Below are 27,146 nucleotides of genomic sequence, written 5' to 3'. Positions count from 1 at the left end.
GTCAGCTCTTTTGGTTGCAAGTTTATTTTGCTTTCATAGACTTGCCCTTTTTGTGGCCAAGCCATTTTTCATGGACAATACAGTGCATATTGATAGCCTGGCACCTATAATAAATCTCAGAGTATTAAAATCAGCTGCAGTAGAGCCACTCTTAAGATTCACTGACTAAAAGACATTAAATTACATCTATTAATATGTCAAGTGAATCTCAGTGGCAGCTACGAATCATGTTTGTTTAGCTACTAAAAATCAGTTTTACAGTCATGCATTATACTTTGTGTGTTGATTACCATGGTGACCGAGGTGTTGACAAAATGGTTTGTCCAATTCACATACACATTGAACATACAATGTACAGTACAAAAAGGGTTTAAATATTGCTAACAGCCTAAAATATTGCAATGCAGTAAATTATTATGTTAAGTAAATGCATGTATGTATAGTTAAAATCTATTACAGGATGCATGAGTAAGATATTGCATAATTGGCTCCTTTACTGCCTAACTTAATTCAAAATGTTTAATATAAATACTTTTTGATGTTAATGATTTAGTTGTAGTCTCCAGTATATACAGGATTATCAATAGCAAGCTTTTCAGGTTTGTCATTGAAAGTCATCATGGAAGCACCTTCATTTTCTTTAACAAGAGCACTTGATGATGTTTGCCAGTTCATTTCTCGAGTCTCATATTTTTCGGCATTACCATGACTAGTTGTGGCATATTCTTTTGAATTGCGTTTCTTATGACATGAATAGCATACTAATATGAACAGGCCCATTAATACTATTAGAATTGTACCACCCACTACAGCACCAATTATTATAACTGTTTCATCATCATCATCATTCTCATCATCATCATTATCATCATTCTTATCATCATCAGAAGCACCTATGAAGCTAGTTGTCTTGCTTGTTGCAAAATAGGTCTGTCCATTATACTCAATAACAATGTCAGTGTTCATAAAAGTGCTTATGGCATCCATTACAGCCTGTCTATTCGCAGACTGAATATAGAAATCAACAACAATACTGCCCTTGGCTATTGAAATGTTATAGATTGTGATGTCTGGAAGAATATTAGAGAGTTGATTATCAACAGAAGAAATAAAGGACATTTTGTCATTACTAACTACAGTGTCATAATCCGCATCCAGTACAAAGCCCATCTTTGCTGATGGAAATGTTGAGATTGTTAGGCTGTACTCCACCCCAGCGATGATGATGTCAGAGTCTGGAATAGTAAATACAGTGAACACCATCAGATAGCTTCCAGGGGTACTTATCAACACTTTGCTAAATGCAGCGGTAGTATCATTACTGTTGAATTCAGCAGTCCATTCCAGACCAGTTGATGATCCACTGGCAGTTTTCAACTTTAATTTGGCAAACCATTTTCTGCCTCTCCATCCAATATTAGTAACTTTTTCCAGAATTCCTTTATCTAACAGTTCTACAATGGGATATGGTGATAATTCTAATGCAGTGCTACCAGTTTGAGAACCCTGAACAACATTGATTATGAATTCTCTTTTTGAGACATCAAATGGAGCAGTGTCCATAGTAAATCCAACTGGTGGATCGGTAACTGTGAAAGTAAGAACATAACCAAACCCTGGATGAGTGATTGAAATGTCAGTAAGATTAGCATATCCTCCAATGAAGGTGACCTCCGTATCAGGCATCACTTGAACACTGCTCTGACCAGTGCTGGTTACAACTATAGATGCTACCCATGGATCACCTATTCCAAGGTTAGTAACTACTTCTCCATTATTGTCATACACAGCAAGGATTGGAGTAGGAGTCAGTGACAACCCCTCAATGCCACCTTCTGGCTGAGACAGTAATCGTAGCTCACTTGGAATAGCCAGTGTAATAGGACCAGTGTCATCAGATTCTGAAGTGTTTAGTCTATCTCCAAAAGTTAGTGTACCATTCTCAACTTCCCCTGGTTGTGGGCCACCTGTATCTGGTGTTGCTCGTACACCACTAGTGGGATCTACTGGTGGTGCCACTGGTGGCTGTACATCAGCAGATAAAATAGATATATTGAGCATTTCCTCCAGCTGACCAGTTTGAATAACCTCAGCTACCATACTAGTGACATTCTCAAGAATATCAAAATCTAGAGCATTTGGATCAGTGGTGGTAGTTTCATTAGTTGCTGTATCATTTTCATTATTAAGAGTAGTTTCAGGTGGATTACCGATCTCTATTTCCACAGAAGTACCTTCTACTTGTCGCTTGCGGTTGCTAGCTTCTGAGATAACATTTACCACCCTGATTCTGCTCTTATCAATACCAAGCAATGTTGCAAGATTGTTAACTAAGTTATCTTCAAAAAATTCATCAACAGTAACAGGGGGAAGATTAATTGCCAACTGGATTACAGGAGCTGTTCTTACAGTGATGGGTGTATTGCCACGAAGGATGAAGTACAATTGTTCCAATGATCTCTCATAAAAGTTAGACCCCGCTGGATCATCAAGTGTAGGAAGAAACTGATCATATGGTAAACTGGGATCTTTTGACTTAAACACAAGCTCTCCATTTTCATCTTCTTCAACATTTTTTGGATTGATGTAAGAGTCTCCATAGTAAATATCTAGCCTTTGTGGATTGGTGTACTTAAAGGCAATTCTTATGGCATCACTCTCTTCAGCATATACCAAATGAAATCTCATGTTTTGTGGGTTTGTGCTGGATAGAGCTAATTCATAGTTTAATCCTGGAGCAATGAGGCCATAAAATGTTGAGATTCTTTCTTGACATGTGTAGCCATGCACCACACCATCCTTGATCTTGTGGTCCATTTAGTAAGTCGATAAATCCACTAGCAGCCAGAGCAAATGGTGACAACCTTCGTACTTCTGTGTCTTCATCTAAACTTTCAAAGATAAACATTAGATGGTCTAGTCCAGTACAATTGTAGGAATTCCACTGTGAAATCCAAGTGCAGTTGGACTCAGATCTGTTACCACCTCTCACAATTCCTTTCAGAGGAAACAGGTCATCTACTGGCAAGGAATTGCTTGTATCTTCTGTTAATACTTTTGGAATGCGGAAATCTCCAAGACCCCTTCTGGGATCTCCATCCCATTCAAACTCTGCTTGTGATATAATTGTCCCATCAGGACCAGAGTTCAACAGTGACCCATCTAAATCCTTTATAAGAATGTGTTTCTGACCATCACAGTCCAGATCAACACAGTCAGAAGGATTTACGCTACCAAGATTGGGCATGTGGTTATAGTAAAGTGAATTGCTATCAACATTAATCAGCTTTATATTGGACACATAAGTGGGATGTTGGCAGTCTTCACTGACGGGATTACTCATAAATGCAATATCTCGCATGGAGCCACGTCTACCAAAGTTTATGAAGCTTACACTATCTAATGATGTTAAACCACTTATAGCTGGATATGAGTTGAGAGAAGCCCAAGAAAATTTAGGAAAGTGCCCTATGCCAGACATAAAGCTAGAAAGTATCAGTCCAACATGACCACCATTGGGTGCTAGTATAGATTGAAATGATTTAGGATGAGATGCTACTGCTGGAACAATACTGTCATCTTCTGCTGTTAAATGTGGACTACTACCAACAATGATGCTGTTTTCTATTCTTACTTGCTTTGTGGATGTTTGATGTGATAGGGAGCGTGGAGCATACACGTATAACAAAATGGCAGCTTTATTGTCAACCAAGACATTGTTTTGCATATAAATTCCAGACTGACTGTATGCAAAAATACCATAATGGTAACAACTATAAATTGTGAAGTGGCTCAGCTGTGAACATTGGGGCAGCCCATCAGGATATGGTATGTGTATTCCATGTAATGTGGAATGGGCCACATTTCCTTCCCATCGAGGTGTACCATTAACTACTGGAGAATCACATGGCTCACCATCAACATGGAAACCAACTTTCCCACCACCTGCAGCTGCATTTCCAATTAGCACCAAATCTGTAGTACCAGTTAGCTCAAAATTTGCAGTCCATTTAACATTCTCGGGATCATCAATGCCACGATATGTCCCAGGAAATAAGGCTACAGTTGCCATTGTTTTTTCCAGTGTGTGACCTGATCCTTGTAAAATCACTGAAGGACCAACAGTACTATGAATGACATTATCAGAGACCAATACATTGTCTGATCCAAACACACCAATGCCAGAGTTATAGCCATCATGAATACTGCTTCTTCTAATGTAAGTAATGTCAGTATCAGTTGCAGTAGTTCTAGTGTTGAGTATGGCAAATGAATACCGTGGATCAAAGGAGTCTGGGTATCCTTCTTGTCCACAATTAATGATCTCTACACCATCTATTTGAGCACTTCCAACATTTTGTACTGAGAATGAATTTGTGTATGAGCCAACAAGTATTCTGCATCCAAAGGCTTGATCATCAGTTATGGCAAAATCTCCACTTTGAATTTTAATATTTCTTGTTAAGAGGCCTACTTCAGCTCTTTGTATAAATATGTGATCATCTGTTGTAGTCTCTTCACCAAGATGTTTATACTGTAGGTTTCCATTAAGTGTTATAGTGTTGCCTGATATAGCAAGAATTTCAAATTTTTCTGTGTGTGACATTTCATAAGAAGTTGATGCTATTACTATCTCTTCTCCTACTCTCCAGTCTGGAGTGTCAACTACTTCTATAGTGTTAGAGCCTGGAAGTACTGTCTTTGCTAAATGTGTCCAAATAACAAGTCTTTCTTGGCCATGGAGAATTATTTGGCCAAACACTCCAATAGCTTTTGCCCCAAGGATGGGCCCAATCGGTGGCAAAATAAATTCTGGTGTATTTTGAGTTCCATGTAAAGTAATAGTGGCCATGTTTTGAAAGGGATTGATTGGTGTGCCTACCACCAGTCTTCCCCCATCTATCAATATGTTATCTACTTCAATTGTATGATTGAGAGAGTCTAGGAGTTCCAGTCCACCACATATTGTAATATTTTTCAGTCTCGGGATTAGTATGTCAATTATCACATACAGGGTACAGTTAATGTAAACACTATCACCTTCTTGTGGGAGTTGTCCTCCTTCCCAGATTGAAACATCTGACCAGTTTTGTGTATCATTAACTTCACCTGGAGGGAGAGTGGGTGGTGGAGTTGGCGGAACACAGTTTTCATAGAAGCAGCGAAAAGATGCATAATTAATTGTTATACTATCACTACCACGTTGACCTTTTACCAAATATGTTAGCAGGTTAGAGTCATCAATAAACCAATCACCTGTACTATGGACAGCAGGATTCGGCTTTGTGTTAGTTTCATTTTGTTCTATCTCATTTATAACAACTCCATCAATTGATTGGGAAAAATTGTGGCAAATCAAAATATACTCATATTCCTCTAGTCCAGAAATCAGCATGGTGTATGATATGTTTGTCAAGTGATCACCCTCATCCCATCTAAAAAGATATTCATGTCCTTTAGGAAATATAGCCATGTACCCTGCTGGACCAGTTAGTCTTGTTTTCACATAGTCTAAATTCACAGTTCCATATTCATTGGTCAGGTAAATTGTCCGGCTTGATATAGATGATGGCGTAACACTATGTATGGCTATCCTTACAAAATCAACTGTGGCATCGCACACACTGCTGTTGATAATTGAGTTGCTGGTGGACTCATGTAGCATGCAGTGATCAGGTGGTAGTACACCACTGTAAGGAACCAGTGAACTATTAGGAAATCCCAACAGAGAGCCATCTAAATCTCTATGGACATGTTCAAAGTTCCATTGCCATTCTGAAAAGTTAGGGGAATCAATTAAAGTGATGTGTTCATATCTTGTTAGAAAGCCACCTTGAAAAACTTTACAGTCTGAACAAGCTAGTATGGCTGAACAGCCTGGTCTATCAAAGTTAACAAAGGTTACATTTGAGACTGTTAAGTAATATGACCTTGGTGATCTAAGACCAGATTCAGAACAGAAATCAGTATTATTTGAATTTAGGTCACTGTGGCCAACTATTAGTACATCTTTGACTAGTGGTCCTCGTTCACCCCATTCTCCAATATTTTCTGTTATCTCTACACCAGCAAGCTCATTGTCTAACATTGTAGAATTATGCACTTGTAGTGCTCCAACTCTCTCATGAAATTCCACTCCTCGAATGTTCTTCCATGCTAACAATCTATTGAATATAGCAGGTTGATCTTCTGTACCATCACATTCTCCCCCCACTTTGGGAAAGTATGTTTGAAATACCCACAAGCCATACCAGCCCATTGAGTGTGCACTGTTATCATCAAATTCTCCTAGAGGGACATTTTGTGGGCATATTGTATCAGTGAATGATGGACCACTGGGATGCCTCTCCAATCTATACCAGAAACCGAAATGGCTACCACCAGCAGCTGCATTTCTTCTTACTGTATTGTTTGGGTTGACGACCCAGAAAGTAGCAGGTGTTACATCAACATTAAGTAAACTACTGGAACCTCTCACAAACACACCAAGGTTATCTTGAATGATCGTACCAACCTCTACTCCATCTTCTAAAAAGTAAGCATGTCCCATTATATTGTAAGCAACATTCCTCTCAACTAGCAAATTGTTTACAGCATGTACAGTGACAGCTCTGTTGAAAGTGTGGTGGATACCACATCCCCTCACGTATGATCCAGTAACATCTCCATTGAGATGGAAATGTATTGGATAGCGACCAAGTCTGAATGCTTGTCCAGCATGAGTCACTTCAACATATTCAATTCTTCCTGTTACTAAATGTTGATCCATAACTCGTGCGTGTAACATGATTTGGCCTCCAAATTGATCGCTTTCTGTTTCTTCTCCAAACCGTCCCTGGAAACAAGTCTGCACATCAAATTGGCCAGGCATGAACTCTTCGGGACAATCTGGTATTGTAGTGTCCCATTCTTTAATCCTGTTACCTCTGAAAACTACATTTCTGGTCAAGTAACCTACTTCAGCACTAGTGTCAATGTATTGTCCAGCTATTGTCTGTTTAACTGACAAATGTTGGTACTGCAGTGGAGGACTAATGGTTAACACAGTCCTTGACCCATCAATAGCAGTAATTTCCACTTCTTCATTTTCTCTTTGACTATAGCTAGTTGATGCTATGACAATTTTTCCACCAACTTCCCATGGTACAGCTTCTTGTAAAGTAATCATGGTATCTCCAGGGTCTGCAGTAACATCAAGTTTAGTCCATGTTACGTTGAGTGGAATTCCATGCAGATCCAGTGTGCCGTGACGAACAGCTAATGCCTTAGCACCATACAGGGGTAATTCAGTAGACAGAACATGGCCATAAAGGACTATCTCTGCTTTATGGGTAAAGGGTTCATCTTCTGTTCCCACTTGTAATGCTCCATTGTCTGTGATTAGAACAAACTGAGTATGCAAGCTGACATCTTGAGTATCAAGGAACATCACAGTTCCTCCTTGAATGAGAAGAAATGACAAGATGGGAGTATGTACATCAAGTGCTAAAGTCTGTCCTCTGGGTACAACAACAAAATCCCCTTCCACTGGTGGTGATTCTCCTCCCCAAGTGTACGTAGAACTCCACAAATCTACATAGAAAAATGTTAGCCCACCAGTCACAGCAAAGTTTCCTTCAACTTCAACCAATACTTCAGCTTTGATAGTTCTGCCAATGGCACCAGTTTGGCATGTAATGGTTGAATCATTCATGGAAATTATAGAACACTGTACCCCACTGATAGTGACAATAGCACTTGGTGAAAATCCACTACCTGTTATTGTTAATGTAGTTCCTCCAGCTGTTCCTCCCATTTGTGGATAGAAGCTGGTTACTTGTGGTGTCAAGCTGTTCATGTAGGTATACCCATCTTGTATTACATAAATAGTGTCCATTGTGGTCACGATAACATCACATACTACATCTGATCCAGGGTAGGTATAACTTGGTACTTCACAATTTAACATGGTTAAACTAGGAGGATCATTAGTAGGAATACAGGATTGATTGCAGATGGTGACAAAAGTGGAAGCTGGTTCAAATCCCACACCAAAGACAGTAAGAGTATTTTTGCCAGCAAAACTTCCTTGCATTGGTGAAACTGTGGAGACCATTAGCACATACATGAAGTCAACATCTCCTACAGCATATCCTGTACCAGTTAACAAGACATTAACCTTATAAGATCCGGAAAGTGTTGGTCCCAAGGTGCAACTAATCTCTGTTATTGATGCATCATAGATAACACATTCAGCACCTCCAATAGTGACCACATTGTCTGAAGAAATAGTAGCAAACAAATCTCCAGTAATAGTTACATTGTCTCCACCTTGACCTGATGTGGGAGTGATGGATATTATCTGTGGAGAATTTTCTACTGTGCTATAATTGTATGTAGCAGTAGGGAAGACCACATCATTGACTGTGACTGTTACTGTGTTGTACATATCAGTTTGTGGAGGCACAATACAGTAAACGACAGAGTAATTACTATACAAAACTTGGCACTCTTGCTCACCAATGAGCACACTAAGGTTAGTAGTCTCACTAGAAAATCCACTACCCATGATCACTATGGTGTTGCCACCCTTAACACTACCAGTGGATGGATTAAGCGACATGAGTTGAGCCACACTTTTTACTCTAGGAGATACAGTGAACATAGCCTCACCAGAAGATGTGGTAACTCCCAAAGTGTAATCTCCAGCTGGAATAGGATAGAGTGTACAAATGATTGACAAGTTAGATGTTTCTATGACATCACAAGGGTAGTATCCAACTGTCACATCGTATGGTGAAAGAGGTAAGAAGTTATCAAATGTTAGTGTTAAATTGATGGGAATGTCACCATAAAAACTGGTTGGGTCTACTGAGGAGATTGTTGGTGTGGATGACAAGGAGTAGTTGAAGTAACATGAGGATAGTCTACACCTGGCTTCTAGTCCATTAGTAGTGACCACCACTGCAGACTGAATTTCTTCTCCTGATCCAGAATATGCTGGAGTCATGCAAACAATATTGGTATAGTTGTAAAACAGTATCTCACATTCATTGCCATCAATGTCCACTGTTGTGGTATCAAGATATCCTGAGCCTGTGATTGAAAGTTCTTGGCCACCTGAAATAGATCCAACTTTGGGAGTGTAGTTATCAATGAATGCATAGAAAGTGATTGTCCTGTCAACTTCATCATTTATAGCAATAAGAGCATATCCACAACTGAACACTGAGACCTCAACTGATAGTGGTTCATTAACAGGAATAGCAGTATTTTCTATAATACAGCTAATTGAAGAGTGAGTTATGTCAACTATTGTACAGTCATGATCTCCTATCTTCACTGTGTTGAGCTCTGTAACATCTGAAAATCTTTCACCAGTGAGGGTGATTGTATCTTGTAGGGTTGCATTGAGTGGAGATATGGAAGATACCATTGGAGTGGTACATGAGAGGTATGCAAAAGTGACAACTTCAGGAAATGGTGTACCTTCACAAGATGATGATCCAGGTAATATAGATCTTTTACCTTGGTTGTCAGTGATCAAATATTCTGCATAACTATCTCCGATCATTACTGTTACTGGGAAAGTAAGTTCAGTTACTTCTTCAACAATAATTTCACCTCTAAGTTGTGTAGAGCTATCAAAATCACTGGCATAGAAATATACACCAGACTTTGAAAAAGTATATGCAAAACTTCCATCTTGCATACGGCTGGTTTTGAATCCCTGACCATCATAGACACTGGAGCCATTGGCAACCTGGAATAGGTCAAGAGAAATTCCACCACTCCATGTCCACTCAACGTTATCTCCTGCTTGTAGTACAACAACTGATGGGTCCCAGACTAAAGTGGAATTTATCACTGCAGCTTGCACAGTAGCAGTCTTAGAAGTACTGCCAGTAATACACTCTATACTAGTTGTGTTAGCAGCAGTAACATTACATGGAATGTCACCAATTGTGACATTAATTTCAGATGATTCTGTGGTAAACCCACTTCCGTATATGGTAATTGGTGTTCCTCCTAGCACTGAACCAATAGTAGGGGTTACAGAAGACACTTGTAGTTGATAAAGTACAGGTGGATATAAGAATTCTGAATTACTAGTAACAGCTGCTTCTTGAATCGCAAAACCCATCCCACTGACAGACACAAAGAGTGGATAAGTATTTGGTGCTTGTGGTGGGGCTCCACAATCAATACTGTCATTGTTGTATGCTATCACTTCGCAAGCTAGGCCGTTTATCACAACTCTAATATCTGCACCATTCATATATACCATGCCTACTGCCCATGACCCCCTTATAGTGATGGTAGTCTCTGTATGTACAGCTAGATGATAAGGTGTGATACTAGTTATTACAGGAATAGCTGTAGTTGAATACCGAAAACCATTTTCAATGACAGCTGTGATGCTATTGACATTAACAGTGATGTCAACCATGCCTTCTGGATGAGGACCACTCATGCAAGTGACATGTGAATTACTTGACTTGACAATGATACAGACAATGTTATCAAACCTAATGGTAAGTTCTGTGCTTGGCGTTTGTGATATGTGTGAGGCATTAGAGAAATGTACAACAGTAAATTCACCAATGAGATCTGTAAAATCTCGTTCATCCACTTCAGGAAATCCCTCACCTTGTATGGTGACTAGAGTACCTCCTCCTATACTACCACTATCATAGTCATACACACCATCAATAGTTAAGGTGTACTCAAATGTAGCATTACTCATTGCAAGACCTTTAGACTCAATCATGACATATACATCATATGTACCAGCTGTGTTTACACCAGCCATGCATGAAATAAAACTATCATCAGCTTCCAGTATGTAACAAGGAGCATCACCTATTGTCACACTTGTGACATTTGGAGTAAAATCACTACCAGTGATATTAACAATGGTTCCAGATTGACCAGTTATTGGAGAAATGAAAGTCACAGTTGGGGTCATGTTAGCTGAGAAAATGAAGCTACAGTTGTCATTTTTGCAAGATGATGGGATTCTGTTGATTATGACCTCAACCTATAGAATACAGAAAAATAACTTACATCAGTAAATTATATGCTACATTATCACACAACTCTATATAAGCAATAAATATATGTATATTCAAAAATAAAATAATACTCTTTCTCTGTGTATGCATACTAAAAAATTATGGTTAAAGTACCTGAGGGTCTTCTTTTGGGAGCCTGAGCATGTCACCTCTGAAAGGCCTCAGAAATACTCCACCATTAGTAATTGTCTCTACTGCTATAGAAGTGTTATCTCCAACTTCTTGGACCAAGCCACTACCATCAACCATCAGTGGCTCTTGATCACCACCTCTTTCCAACCATTGGATATTGTATGTCACTGCATGACATGAACCACTTGCTGTGACTTGTACATCACCAATATCAAATGTTTCTTCAAGCCATTTTTCAAGTGTGGAATCATCAACATTATATGAAAAGGTTTGCATTGTTTGAGCTCCTGTGGTAGTGTACTGTGGTGCAGAGACTGTAAATTCACCTGTCACCCCAGATGTTGCACCAACAGTTCTTTGGACACTTATCAAGTCATCATTAGTAGTAGTGTAACTCAATAGTGGTATACCAACAGCACAGTCATGTACAGTGTATTTAACAGTATAGGTGAGATATCTTGTTACAAAAGTGGATGAATCAGATAGAGTCAGGCCTTCATATGGTACAACAGAGTGCTGCACATCTATTTCATCAATGTATATTCCATTGGGTCTAACTGGATGTTCTTGAATAAAAACTGCACAAAAGAGAGTACAGGGGTTAGTAAGTTCTTAGAATTGCACTCGTTAAGCACACAATAATTTTCTTCCCATCATTTAATAGCGAAGAACAACATTAGTAACAATGAATAACCACTCTAGAAGGACTACTCATAATAATTAAAGCTAAATAATTTTTAAATTGCAAGTATCAACACCACCTCATTAGAGTTGTAATATGTGCAGCCTGTTAAATGTTACTGATTTGTTATGAAAGATGGTAGCTGCAATGATAGTTGTTACCCAGAGTATTGATATTAACATAACTGCAGCTAGTTCTTTCTCACCAACTTTGACATCACTTCTCTTTCACACCAGTAATTGCCATATATATATTATATGTACATATACAGGTACTTCAGAACTTAGCTGTTGTGGTTTAGATTTATACGTATACACGTTTTATTTAGAGGAATGTGTAATGAATTATTGTTTTAAGTGACACACATTTGTATTGATGATTATTACGGCATATGTATAATGATAGCTATATCTTACTTTGATTACTTCCTTGCTGTATGGAAAGTTCATCAACCCATAAATCACCACTTATTCTGAACAGCAACTGATGAACAGTAAATTCAAGTCCTACTCCTGCAAAATGGCTGGACACAGTGTAATACTCATAAAGATTTATACATCTGTAAGACCAACTGGTTGAGGAGCGTGGAAATTCATCTTCAGGTAGTGGAATTGCAACACCATAAACTCTTCTACTCCCATCAGCCATTAATACAGAAGGTTGAGTATTCAGTACTAATGGTAATGCTCCACGATATGCAAAGCAAAACTACAAATACACATTTTACATATAAAGGTAACCTTCAAGTATATACAATAAATGAATTTATATTGTGGAATGATAGCTATTACCAGGAGTACTGTAGTTTGAAGCGTAAGGACAAGGAAACATGTAATTTGGTAAACTGCAGGGTTTGGGCATGGATGTCTTGTATATAGTACAAAAATGAATTTTAAAATACTTTATTAGGACATTGTAAAGAGGAGCATTCTTGAGTACATCACATTACATCACTGACACCACAAAACAAAGTTATGATAACAAGGTTAAATGTCATTTTTGTGTGACACAGACATAGCATAGCCTTTCTTTATTTGCTAGTGATGCAAAATTACTCCAGTTGAACTTTTCACTCAACTGGATGGCTAAGGCAGCTTACATAAGATGTTGGGAGTAGCAGGCCATTCTGTTGCATCTACTGTAAGAAATTATGTAATCAAAAATATGGTACAGAGATGCATGTTCCCTTGTCCATAGAATTCAATGCATTGCTGCTATCACTAGTGGTGTATTATGTCAGATGAATTTGAGCTATACTAGCTTGTATGTGAGCCTAGCAATATACAGAAGTGTTCATTGTTGAAAATCATCAACTTATGTACCATATGTATCCAAGCACTGTTATAATGGGAAACAAAACATTAACACTGCACAAAACAGGGGTCATAGAACAGTTCAGAGAGTGAGGGTTAGAGAATGAAAGTAACATATTAGACTAAAACGATGTTCGTACCTGTTGTATACATGTGCTTAAAAAATACTATAGTATTTTTAAGCACATGTACGTATACAACAGGTACAACGATGTTTTTGAAATCTAAGATTTTCAAAATCGACAGGTATGGTACATGTATACAACATGTACATGTATACAACAGGTACGGACATCTAAAAATACTATAGTATTTTTTAAGCACATGTACGTATACAACAGGTACGGACATCCTTTTAAGCACATGTATACAACAGGTACGGACATCCCTTTTGAAAATTTTAGATTTTAGAAGCTATTTGGTAGTATTTATAGTGGGTTGCTTCAGGTGAATTAAGCAGTTACTTGCAACTGGAAGAAATTTAAAATGGGACTGCTGTATTAGGGTGGTGCTGACAGTTTTATTATAGCAGTTGATAGCTCTAAATGTGAAACCTGTCTAAGCCACCTTTGGGCCGAGATTTGTTGACTTTAATAGGAAGGTGGCAGATGGATTAGTGTATAGACTTATTACTTATGAAAGTTAGAAAGGTGGCTTTTCTATGTACCTTAATCTTTTATTACAAGCATTGACCAATAACAAACATTAGAGGCTCCAATAGTTACTGAGATTTTAATTTTGATGCACATGATTGATAGCCATGGTTTGGTTTGCTATTTATTTGCAGGAGCAGCCTTGTTACTCTATTGTATGTATACCAAAGTAGCATTTTATGGTTAATCTTATATGTAATACTTTAATCAATAGTCTAACATACCCATGAAATTTGTGTGGAGTGTTTACGAGTCTGGCCATCATAATAATTCTATGTGCTATGGGAAGCCTCAGTAAATGCTAGAAGTATTAGGTGTTTAACTGTATGGTTGTTTGTAAAGATATAGTAGATTTATTACTCTATGTAGTCTCATTGCTGTATCTGTGGAATACGTTTGTATAGTGAATGAAGACACGTGTCTCCTATAGCAAAATAGCCATAGATTAGCAATCTTACTGCACACAGTTGTTCCAGTAGTCTGAAGTGGTAGCTCCAGTAGTGATACGTCAGTCTGTGTTACATACCAGTGTAATAATTTATAAAATGGCAGTAGCATTTGATCCATCCATAATGGTATGCTATGTAATAATGGTGGGGGCAAAACGTTTGCTTTTATTATGAAATTACAATTTTTATGCAGTTTTTGAGAATTGGCATACAGTTGCAGTAAGTGGCAAATTCTTACAGGATACACATACTGTTACCTTACCCAGTTATAAACTGCTACAGGGTAAGGTGGCATGGTGTTTCCAGTGATGTCATCTACACTGGCAGTTGCTGTGAATACTGTAAATGGATTCTTTAGTGAGTATCGTCCACATTGTGGATTAACTGTATTATCAAATGTACCAGAAATATGACCAGTAGTACCATCATAACTGTGTGTCCAGTATATCTGACCAGCTGAAGATTTAGTACAAGTGACTGAGATGATGTCATGGAGTTGGCCTACTATGAAATTGTTATCACTGTCTGGTAGTGAGATGGTGTCTGTCATTCGAGTTGATAAACCTAACATCAAGTCATTAGGAAAACGACCCATTTGAACTGTTACAATAGCAATAGTTATAAATGATGAATCATATTGCCCAATTTCTAAGGTAGTAGTTCTCTGTGTTGCCTCAAAGAATACTACTTGAAATGTAGTTTGATCATCAACAACACTCTTGGTCACTATAATGCTCGATGCATTAGCCCCATTAATGATTGCTGTCACAGCTGAGTCAAACTGAGTTTCTGATGTGCTGGCAGTTAAGCTAGTTGATTCTGATGAACCATATCGTAGTGTAAATGGTGAAGATGCAGATCCAGTGATTGTAACATTCAATATCATTGGTTCAATATACATGGTGACCACCTAACAAAGGCCATGCATACACATAATAAAATGTACTTTGAAATGTTATTGCATTACAGAAAATGAAGCTAACATGCTTGGTGTAAGGCTGGAATATGGAAGAAACCTGTTTTGCTGTTATTTGTTACATCATGGTAAATTGAGGTCAACATAGTGTAAAATATAAAGATTTATGTTAGTTATACAACCCTTGGGCCTTGGGAACTACATATAGTATGAACTTTATTATTGACTACAAGGAAATTGTTTACTATGAGTTCCTGGTAAATCTCTCTAGAAGAAAGATTTGACCTATTATGATGTCTACTATGAGTACTATCTGTTCATACTTAATCTAACATTGGTGTATACACAATAGCATATTCTCTTACCTGTGTTTCCTTCTTAAGCTCTGCTGATAACACTATTTGTTGTTCTTCATGTTCTCCATATACCTCACTAGATGTGAGATTAGTATTGTGGTATTTAGCACCAAATCCAAGATTCCAAGCCCCAGGACCTTGGGTATGTAAAACTTCCAAGTAGTAAGGTTTACCACCTTCTAGTTCAATAGGTATAGACTTCTGTGTAGGTAAGTGATTCCATTGGCCTCTAGTATGTCGATCAGCATATGCTACGAGTTCAGCATGTTCTGCTGACATGTTATGGCTAAGATAAAACCTGCTTTGATCATCAGATAAAACATAAAGTGTGTAGAAGCCACTAAATGGAGGTACAAAAAACCCTGTGTATTTTGTGTTGAAATAAGTGCTCTCTCCAAATTCTGCTGGTCGCAGATAAGTTGCAAATGCAATTTCAGTATAGCTCTCATTCTTTGGTGGGTTAGCATTTGCATTTGATCTAAAATTCTCTAAATTCCACCTATGTCCGTATAGTTGACGACGTAACCCTCTACCACCTGTACAAAGCAGCAATGGATAATTATTATTATTATTATGTAGTGTAGCATGTAGGCAAACATGTTAATTACATGTACCTGCATAGTGAGTATAATTTCCTTGACTGGGACCAGTGATACAAGTAATTTCTGTTGTGGTGATATCTTGAATGTCACAAGGTACCCCTAAGTGATGGATGTGTAAACAGTGGTCACAATTTGTATGTACTTTTTCTATATGTACATTTTCACAAATTAGAGTGCTCACTGATTAAAAATCTGCTACATAATTTATCTCAGTATAGTGTTCCTTTCACATCCAAAAATAAGATTGGATTAATGTTGTGACTTATAAGTAACAAGGTATTCAACAAATTCCATGAAAATTCTTTTTTTATGATGAGCACAAAACAGTATAAAATTATATGCTTGTATTCATTTTATGAAGAAGCATGTACCCTGTATACACTAGTTTGTTACTATTTTTGTCTTTACTAAATAAAAGGTTTGGTGTACATATAAAAAATATATATTTTGTGTCTGGATTATCATATCAAATAGAACATACATTCAGGAATAGTGTAATAGTTTAAATAATATCTCACCTCCTACCAACACTTCAGTGTCAGTGGCATTAGGATCAAAGTGCTTTCCAAATATCGTGATGGTAGTTCCTCCATTGATGCTACCCATATTAGGACTTACTCCAGTTATGTCTGCATAGGTGATAGAGAAATCATCCTTAGTGCTTCTTCAAAAAATATTTATAGTATATTTCAATAAACCACTAAACATCAAGTCTTGAGATAATTATAGTTGTCTATAAAACCATTGTTAATTTGGTTTGTTATCCTGAAGTCAAACAATTTATCCCAAAGCATAGTATTGATGCATACCAGCCTTGGATGTATGTGTCATGCAAATTTTGAGCCTAGAAGTAGCATACAATATGCAGTTGAATAGCACTTTGTTCATTATGCTAGTTATATAATCTTCTAAGGGTAAGCAGGCGTAGCTACAGGGAGTTATGAGACTCCAGGAACTGTGCAAACAAGATCAAGATATACCCTAATAGAGCAGTCACCCTAATACAACAGCCAGCCATTCTTTAGTAACAGTATTATGACAAACTACTTTCAAATTTGGCTTCAGAGGATCTTTCCTGGAGAGCATGCTCCCAGAGCCTAGGCCTCCTAGATTGACATCTACATATAGTATGTTTCTCACACTGAAATACAGGTGTACATGTGCACTATTGGTGTAGACCATCCTTTCTACACAATGTTAATTATAATGCTTTGTAGCTAAGCCCTGGAACTACAAAAAGTTTGGATTGTAAATGAGTCACCAAACTTCCTAAGCTTCCCATGGTAGCACTCATGTGTGTATATCACTGCAGCTATTATAATTATGTGTTATATCAAGACACACGGTAGTGTGTCGTGCGGCCCAAGAAGCCGGCGCGTAACACCCGTGAGTATATTGACAGGAAGAAAGAAAACGCAATTTTCGCACCTCCGTAGCTCTGTGCTTCCTTGATGAAACAAGACGATTTTTGCTGTGGACATTCCCTCCAACTGCAGCACTCCACATTCCAAATGTGAGCGAAATCGCTTCGCGCGTTCCCGAGATATGCGACTTCAAAAATTGGCTCAGTTTCTTCGTTTTTTTCTTCTTATTTTTCTTTTTCTTGTCGCACACTTACAAAAACTGCTATAAAACTCGAACTCCATATCCGATTGTCTTGAACTTTGGCACACATAAGGGGGATATAAAGGCGCATCTCGGTACCAATTTTGGCTGTAATACGATAAACAGGCAAAGAGTTATGAGCGATTATTCACGAAAAATAATACCAATATGTTGTCACGCCTACAGGGTAAACCGCGTATGGGAAGAAGCTGAAAATCGGTGGGTGAATAGGTTGACTATTGAACCTCAAATCTTTTGTGGTTTGAAAGAAATCGAGCTAAAAACCAGGACGATACAACAAAAAAACCAACAGTGTGTAACAATTACGCAATCGAGATCAGCTGTAATTGTAATTGTAATTGTAATATTTAAACAGGGATTCCACTCAGTGAAAAACACTGATTTTCAGTGGAGCCCTGCGAAACAAGCATACATACATACATACACAAATACATATATACATACATACATACATACATACATACATAAACATACAACACAAAAGGGTATACAAAGAACAGTACACAAAACTACACAGATACAATCAACTAAATTTATCATGATATAACCGTACAAATTTAGATAAGTTGGTTGCTTCAGTAACAGTTGATGGTAAACTGTTCCATATCATAGCTCCCCTGTAATAAAAACTTCTTTTCCCATAATTGTTGTTTACTCTAGGAACAAAGAGTCTATTAATGTTTCGACCAATATGACCTGTGATATCTCTGGAATAGTGAAATATATTGTGGAGATACGAAGGTAGCTTCTGGTGAATAGATTTAAAGATCTGTATAGCTGTATGAAACTTACGACGTTCCACCAAAGTAAAGGAAAACTTGCTCTGGTACAATGCTGGCAATTTTTTCATAAACTTAGAGTGAGTTCTTTCAATCAGTGCAGTAAACTTAGCGGTGGTGGGGCACCACACAACATCACAGTAATCAAACAATGGTAGGACAAAAGCTGAATAAAGCAAACATAGCACTGCAGGTGTCAAAGTTCCATACCGAAAGATTGATGAGAATCTTGATCTAACTCCAGAGGCTATATTAGTGATATGTAAGGACCACGATAATGTGGGATCAATTATAACACCCAAATATCGAACAGAGTCAACTTGGCTTAAAGCCATACCCCCAATTGAGACATTAAAACTTTTGCCCGAAATTCTTTGCCGACTTCCAATGAGCATGGCAGTTGACTTCACAACATTAAGACATAAATGAGAACTACTGATCCACTGAGCTACCTTGTCCAAATCAGATTGAACTTGTGCTTCCACAACACCCAAGTCTGAATGGCTATAATGCAACTCAGCATCATCAGCGTACAGGTCCATAGTAGAGTAATCAACGACAGATGGCAAATCATTGATGTATAAAGCAAAAAGCAATGGACCTAAAACAGATCCTTGGGGCACACCAATTGTAACAGTGCCCCAGTCTGATGTGTTACCATTAAACACCAGACGTTGTTGTCGATTTAACAGATAGTCACATAACAGGGCATAAGACGCTCCGTGAAAACCATAACACTGCAACTTAGAGCACAGAATCGCATGATCAACAGTATCAAAGGCCTTAGCCAGATCCAAAAACACAGCTCCAGTGTATTCACCTCTATCAATAGCCCTAATCCATTTATCTGTTACATACAGCAGCACATCATGAGTGGAATAACCAGAACGAAATCCTGACTGATGAGGTGTCAGTAGATCGTACTCGTACTTGCTAATAAAAAAACGACTGCTTGCCACGCCTACCAGATAAACCGCTTAGGGTAATGCTTTGAAAATCGTTGTACAGATGGAGTAATCATCTTAGAAAGGCTCATCAATGGTGTAGAAGAATCAGACGTAAAGCCACGGAGTTATAACACGAAATCCAACTTGGTGCGGCAAGTGCGAGATCGAGATACTTTAATAGAGCAGTCATCCTAATAGAGCAGTCACCCTGAAGAGAATTCAAGAGATCAGCTAGAAATAAGAAACCTGTATAGAGATCAGCTACACACAAGTCACCCTGTAGAGAGATCAGCTAGAAGAAGTTACGTTGTAGGGAGTTCATGCAACTATGGAAAGAGATAGTTCAGCTAGAAAAAATCACCTTGTAGAGTTCAGCTACAAAGAAACTACCATGTAGAGAGTTCAGCTACAAACAAATCGCCCTGTGGAGAGATCAATAGAAGAAGTTACCTTGCAAAGAGTTCAGCTACAAAGAAACCATCATGTAGAGAGTTCAGCTACAAACAAATCTCCCTGTAGAGAGATTATGTAGAGAGATTAGCTAGAAGAAGTTACCTTGTAGAGAGTTCAGCTACAAAGAAACCATCATGTAGAGAGTTCAGCTACAAACAAATCTCCCTGTAGAGAGATCAGCTAGAAGAAATTACTTTGTAGAGAGTTCAGCTACAAAGAAACCGCCATGTAGAGAGATCAGCTAGAAGAAATTACTTTGTAGAGAGTTCAGCTGCAAACAAATCACCTGTACAGAATTCAGCTACAAACAAATCACCCTGTAGAGAGATCAGCTAGAAGAAATTACTTTGTAGAGAGTTCAGCTACAAAGAAACCGCCATGTAGAGAGTTCAGCTGCAAACAAATCACCCTGTAGAAAATACAGCCACAAACAAATTGCCCTGTAGAAAGATCAGTTAGAAGAAGTTACCTTTTAGAGAGTTCAGCTACAAAGAAACCACCCTGTAGAGAGATCAGCTAGAAGAAGTTACCTTGTAGATCGTTCAGCTACAAACAAATCACCCTGTAGAGAGATCAGCTAGAAGAAGTTACCTTGTAGAGAGTTCAGCTACAAAGAAACCACCATGTAGAGAGTTCAGCTGCAAAGAAATCACCCTGTATAAAATTCTGCCACAAACAAATTGCCCTGTAGAAAGATCAGTTAGAAGAAGTTACCTTGTAGAGAGTTCAGCTACAAAGAAACCATTTTGTAAAGAGCTCAGCTGCAAACAAATCACCTGCATGTACAGAATTCAGCTACGAACAAATCACCCTGTAGAGAGATCAGCTAGAAGAAGTTACCTTGTAGATAGTTCAGCTACAAACAAATCTCCCTGTAGAGAGATCAGCTAGAAGAAATTACCTTGTAGAGTGTTCAGCTACAAAGAAACCACCATGTAGAGAGTTCAGCTGCAAAGAAATCACCCTGTAGAAAATTCTGCCAGAAACAAATTGCCCTGTAGAAAGATCAGTTAGAAGAAGTTACCTTTTAGAGAGTTCAGCTACAAAGAAACCATTCTGTAAAGAGCTCAGCTGCAAACAAATCACCCGTACAGAATTCAGCTACAAACAAATCACCCTGTAGAGAGATCAGCTAGAAGAAGTTAACTTGTAGAGATTTCAGCTACAAAGAAACCATCATTTAGAAAGTTCAGCTTCAAACAAATCACCTGTAGAGAGTTCAGTTACAAACAAATCTCCCTGTAGAGAGATCAGCTAGAAGAAGTTACCTTGTAGAGAGTGAAGCTACAAACAAATCACCCTATTGAAAGATCAGCTAGAAGAAGTCACCTTGAAGAAAGTTCAGTTACAAAGAAACCACCATGTAGAGAGTTCAGCTACAAACTAGCCACCTTGTAGAGACATCAGCTAGAAAAGTTACCTTGTAGAGAGTTCAGCTACAAAGAAACCATTCTGTAAAGAGCTCAGCTGCAAACAAATCACCTGTACAGATTTCAGCTACAAACAAATCACCCTGTAGAGAGATCAGCTAGAAGAAATTAACTTGTAGATAGTTCAGCTACAAACAAATCTCCCTGTAGAGAGATCAGCTAGAAGAAATTAACTTGTAGATAGTTCAGCTACAAACAAATCTCCCTGTAGAGAGATCAGCTAGAAGAAATTGCCTTGTAGAGAGTTCAGCTACAAAGAAACCATCATGTCGAGAGTTCAGCTGCAAAGAAATCACCACTGCCCAAATTTCAAGGCAATAGCTCTTTCCAATCTGAAGTTATCAATTGTCAAAGTTGGCAAATAGGATGTTTGTGGAAGGCCCCTTTTTGCAAATCCAGTCACATATGTATTATATATATAATTTGTACATTTACTGATAAAATATTTAAAGTATATCTACTTCATCTTTACTTCTTCCTGTAGTAAAGAAAAAAACATAGGTTAAAAAGTCCCAAAGCTGGCCATAGGCCGGCTTTGGGGTATACAAATACAAAAAGAAATGAAATCTAATCCAAAACAGCCAAGCTGTAAAAAAAGTGTGCGGCCCTCAGAAAGGCTATGGTGAAAAAAGATGTGAAATCCAAGGTGGCGGCCAAGAAATGGCTGTGATGGTAGGTTAATGGTAAAAATTTTAATAATGACAATTCAGGTAAATTTTGTGAAGCGGCACAAAAATTCACCTGAATTGTCGTTATTAAAATTTTTACCATTAACCTACCATCACAGCCATTTCTTGGCCGCCACCTTGGATTTCACATCTTTTTTCACCATAGCCTTTCTGAGGGCCGCACACGTTTTTTACAGCTTGGCTGTTTTGGATTAGATAAGTGTTACACCACTAATGTCTTATTATCTTATAAAATCTCTGTACAGACAATATCACATTTCTAAAATCATATTCAAAAAACCTACCTCAAAACACTGTATACTTTTACTATGTAGGTCTGTGTCATATATGCTGGCATAATAATTGGCTGGAGTGTTATGCTAGCATAATGCTAGCTAATTAGGAGCAAACTATGGAGCTGATGCTATGAAAATAAATCAATATTTGTGATGCAGTCTGGGAAACCAGTCTTATCGCCTACTTAAAAGTATTCTGAAATGCCAGTTTTAAGTATTTAATGTGTTGTAACTCGCTAATCGTTGAAGCTATGTGTATCAAATATTCACTCGTTTACATCAATTCCTTACCTTTTAGAGCATCCATGTGCAAGTAGCCAACAGCTAAGTTTCCCACTATTTTAGATGCACCCCTGTAGTGTTTAAACTGAGATTGACTGTATCAGGCAAGCTCCAAAAAGGGAGGGAAGCGGGGGCCCAGAAGAAGGGCAAAAGGTTGGTCAAAAAATTGAAAAGGAAGGCTTAGGGATGAATTAAGCCAAGTTATGGGCCATTTTAGTCTCAAAACTGGCTAAATGAAAGCACATTTACAGCACAGGTCTTTGTTCAACACCATGGTGCTGTACAGCCATATACAGCTGACCCAAACTCCCTGGCTGGCCAGAGCTCCATTAGGGCCCCAGACCTCTTGTACAGATTGCTACTGTACTTGGGAAAAGCAGCCAGCAAAAGCAGACCACTCAAGTCTAGCTGATTTTGGTAATGAAATTTAATAGCTTATTCACGTAGCTTGTCTTTATGATGAAAAATCAAATCTGCTGACATGGGCAATAAGACCGGTTTTCCCAGATCCAGTCACATTTCCTAATAGAGCAGTCAGTGGAAAATGCTAAGGCACTCAAATGCATTGTACACAGTTCCTTAGATCAACACTCTCTAATAGAACAGCCATTTTGTAGTGAAATACTTTAATACAGCAATCATTGATTAAAACTTTTTGAAATGTTAAGAAACGTTGTTAAATCTAGGAACATGATTTGAACACTGAAGAGCATAATAGGGAAATTCCTGAAGCATTTTGAGCACAATTTAGAACATAATTGACTCAGGCCAACTGTTACCTATAGCACATGTTGATTATTCCATTCTTTGTAAATTTAACTACAGTGCACTAACAAAGTTCATCTTAAATATTTAGCTACTTTAATTAGAACAATCATAATATCTTCACTCACCAGCATGTGTCTGGTAAATGTATGGTCTCAAATTGTTGTCCAGAGAATAATCTTCCATTGAAGTGACAGCGCTACATAATCAAAAAGAGTTTAACAATACCAGAAAGTGTTTATCAGAAATGCATGAAGTTATCTTATATTTTAGGCATGTTGCATATACCTACCTCCCGTAACTCGGAACAATTAAGGTTGCATTCATGGAAGCTAAAGATGAAATACATATTAAGGTAATCACAACTAAACCACACAGTAACAACACCATACTGAATTATTCAGCAGTTGTTCAGTTTGTATAACAACAATCATCCTTACTTCTAACAACTTATTTAGATAGTAAGGTAATTAAATCTCTGTATGTTACAAGCAATTGGCTAACCATTTATGTACATACATCAATGTACCAATGGAATTATGTTAAACACTAACCGATTCTATTTCCAGTCATTGGTAAACAGCCAACCATACCAGTGGTATCAGACAGACTACTGTTGTACCTACACAATTTGAAAGATGCAATAGATTATCATAAAAATTCCTGTGTGGTACAAGAAGTACTGATTAAACACTAAAATAAAACAAAAATTAAAAAACAGTATATGTGACTGGGCCTTTCAAAAACAGGGCATGTGGACTGTTTTCGCAGGCCCAGTCACATATCATACAGTAAGATCTGTGATTTAATAATCGTGCACTACTCCAGCTTGTTTCAGTACTTTTTATCAATGTGTTATGGTCCCTACTCTAGTTGAAAGTTCCAAAATTTTCTGTGTACTTGTACATACAGCATACAATAGAACAAAATAGCTTACGATTCTCCGGTGACAGAATCAATTGGATCACATACTTCATTACCAACAAATATTCTGAAATAAAAATTAATAATGATGTTAAACTTTTAGCATTTACTTGTGAGTTTTTCACTGGAGCGTACCTGGTGATGAGGTCCTCCTCATCAGGATCATCAACATTAACTGTGTAGGTCCTTCCAGTGAGATATGCCACTGATCCTGTATAACATTAATAAGTAATCCCATTGATACAAGAAGAGTTGACAGCAGAAATATGTTCTGAGCAGGCAGCTATGAATATGCATGTACTGCAGTTTCACATTTGTTTAAACATAATAGCTACAAGAACATTGTTTCTCAGATTGAACATATAGTCATAGAATATGACTATTAGAGCACGACAGTGTGTGTTCAAGCATGCTCTCTACTTGGATAGGATGTCTAAGATGCAAGAGTATTCGTGCTTACATGTACATTGTACTAGAATTATATACTTAACTGACATACCTGGGGTACCAGCATGTGGAAAAACATATTCAATCATTGGTGTTTTGTCATCTCGGTACTATGTATGGAATTTATTCAGATTAAAGCAAACATACAGTAGTAACAACACTGACATAGTAGGTCACAAACAGTTCAATTATAATTCACTCACTTCAAAGTTGCAACTCCCACAGTAGCTTCCTTCAAGTTCGGTGACAGTTTTACCATCAATAATTATATTAAGTGCATAACTTCCTGCCTGACCAGTAGGTGAAGGACTAATCAAAAATAATAGCATATGACTATTAATGAAACACAAACAACCCTTAATGAACCATGAGGGGTTTTAAACACAATAGGAAAGATCATATTGTTAAGTACTGGTTGAATGCTGTATGGCTCCTCAGCCATAGAGGCATAAACTGCAAGTTGTATGTGGATCAAGTCACTACCTGGTCTGGAATTTTATTCTGCATTCAACAGAGTTTTTAGTCGTTTGTTTCTGACTCCCTACTACTTAGCATGCCACATATAGCTATAGATAGTACATTATTGGTATGATTTTGGTTTGTATATATATATATATATATATATAGTAAGTTAGTGGTATGTAGCAAAATGCTAGCCCACATTACTAACAGAACACCTATAGTACATCCTTGACTATTGAGTAAATCAGCAACATATGAGTATAATTATATCATCCTCTTGACATGAACTCCAATTTAATTTATTAATTTATTTTTCTTGAGCTTGATGGACTGCCTTTGCCTACCACCCCAGCATATAGAATGGCCAATTCTGGACAACTGCAAAACAATCAAAAAATGGAATAACATGCTCAGCGGGTATGTTACTCAGGCAGGTGGGACTCCACTTGTGCAAAATCCATTGGTGGTGCAGTCCTAGTGTAGACATCAATGGAAGAGCATGCACTTCAAATACATTGAATGGCTGGCTGGAGCAGAGAAAACCCAGACAGCACCGAAGCCAACCCAAGACTACAGGGTACTCATCACCCAACTTAGCCAATACGAAAGAAGCCATGCAGTTGCTTGTAAAACACTGTGGCTCTGTGAGCTGATTTCCTGTCCTCGGTAATATACTGTAGGTGTAAATGAAACATGACAAATTCACTGGCCATAAGCTTGATGCTTGATGTTTTCATGCTTGATGAAAGCATGGGAGAAGTATTAGAAGGGGCAAGTAGATGGTGGAAGACATGGACATCCACAAAAAAATCTCTCAGAATCACCACCCCAAATGCCAGTCATGGTGATGTCCAAGCTAGTCCCCTCTTCAGTATTTAAGGTAGGGATTATGGACAGGCTGCAGTTCTGGTTCAGTACACACTTGAAAGCATACCTCCATCAAAATGGTTGTAATTAGGTTACTCATCTTATTGTGGCAAAGAAAAGGTAATTCTCCTTTGAACAAGAAAGCACATGATCCACAGAAAAGGAAACCCTAAAAGTACAAGAGCTCATGTACAGAAGGGAGGCTATCCATAATGCAAGGCCAAAGCATCCTGTAAGGCAGAGCTGGTGCATAGCAAAATCGAGTTCATTCTGGATCATTCAATGGGAGTGTTGTAAGCCAATTCTTCAAAACTTCTTTCACAAATTCCTTTGCAAAAGTGGATTTCAATTACCAGATAAAGTTTAGAAGAATGCATTTCTGACTTAATGGATTGTCAATAGGAAAGAGCCTCAACAAAATCAAACTCTGAGAAAGGTCATACATGCACAAACAAAGAGGCTCAGTGACCTGACACTGCAGGAAGCAGCTAACTCATTGTCACTTGTGATATTATATTAAAGCTAAAGATATCCAAGCTTCCCCAATGAGCAGGAAGAGCAAATAACTGTCGTTATTGTCATAGGTGGTGGACAGCATGTACCTCTAATAAAAACACTTTTGGGCTCCATTTGCTATGCATGTACATTGTATAAGCATAGCTTCATGGACAGTGATTAATAATTTATTTTATAAGGTGCATGATAAAAGTTTTATCTACAGCTACACAAGTTTCTTCTATTATGTCACTTGAAGTTTAGTGTGATTTTGTAATATGCAAAACCCTGTAATATTATAATGAATACCACATACCCAGTATCACACACTATTTGTTCAGTGGTAGTGTAGTAGGTGTATACTTGACATTCTACTCTGTTGTCACCATTAGTGAAGTAGACACGATTACCCTTACTAGGATCATCATAACTGTATTGGTCAGGACTAAATCCTACAGAAAAAATGTTACACAATGGCCAGTAATGAAGCAATCTGTTTTATATAGTTGTTTTGTTAGGAGAATAATATAGCAACACATTTTCTTTCA

General features: G+C 37.8%; 2 protein-coding genes across 2 annotated transcripts; both read right to left on the bottom strand.

Annotated features, from left to right (window-relative positions):
* Window positions 1-549: 549 nt before the first annotated feature.
* On the bottom strand, window positions 550-2,688 carry LOC136253574 (fibrocystin-L-like). The gene has a single exon (XM_066046240.1). It carries the CDS (start codon window positions 2,686-2,688, stop codon window positions 550-552), a length of 2,139 nt encoding a protein of 712 aa, XP_065902312.1.
* Window positions 2,689-2,719: 31 nt separating this feature from the next.
* LOC136253573 (fibrocystin-L-like) lies at window positions 2,720-25,216 on the bottom strand. The gene is made up of 17 exons (XM_066046239.1): window positions 25,130-25,216; window positions 24,978-25,064; window positions 24,827-24,884; window positions 24,463-24,538; window positions 24,341-24,394; window positions 23,958-24,025; window positions 23,696-23,735; window positions 23,532-23,602; window positions 18,900-19,409; window positions 16,676-16,786; window positions 16,170-16,256; window positions 15,565-16,091; window positions 14,546-15,193; window positions 12,441-12,576; window positions 12,285-12,380; window positions 11,169-11,764; window positions 2,720-11,020 (listed from the first exon to the last, which is right to left on the bottom strand). The coding sequence occupies exons 1-17, from the start codon at window positions 25,214-25,216 to the stop codon at window positions 2,720-2,722; spliced, it is 11,553 nt and encodes a 3,850-aa protein (XP_065902311.1).
* Between the last annotated feature and the right edge of the window lie 1,930 nt (window positions 25,217-27,146).

Source organism: Dysidea avara, chromosome 4, assembly GCF_963678975.1.
Source record: "Dysidea avara chromosome 4, odDysAvar1.4, whole genome shotgun sequence".
In the NCBI taxonomy this organism is placed as follows: domain Eukaryota; kingdom Metazoa; phylum Porifera; class Demospongiae; order Dictyoceratida; family Dysideidae; genus Dysidea; species Dysidea avara.
The sequence above is the reverse complement of the archived record's forward strand: the minus strand, read 5'-3'. Positions and strand labels throughout refer to the sequence as shown.

Excerpts from the sequence above, each read along its gene's own strand:
- LOC136253574 (XM_066046240.1), bottom strand. The coding sequence starts at position 2,688 with ATGAGATTTCATTTGGTATATGCTGAAGAGAGTGATGCCATAAGAATT.
- LOC136253573 (XM_066046239.1), bottom strand. The coding sequence starts at position 25,216 with ATGGCTGAGGAGCCATACAGCATTCAACCAGTACTTAACAATATGATC. Across the intron at positions 24,395-24,462 it reads GAGGAGGACCTCATCACCAG|AATATTTGTTGGTAATGAAG; the intron begins GTACGCTCCAGT and ends TTTTTATTTCAG. Across the intron at positions 12,381-12,440 it reads ATTTCCACGCTCCTCAACCA|GAGTAGGACTTGAATTTACT; the intron begins GTTGGTCTTACA and ends GCCATTTTGCAG.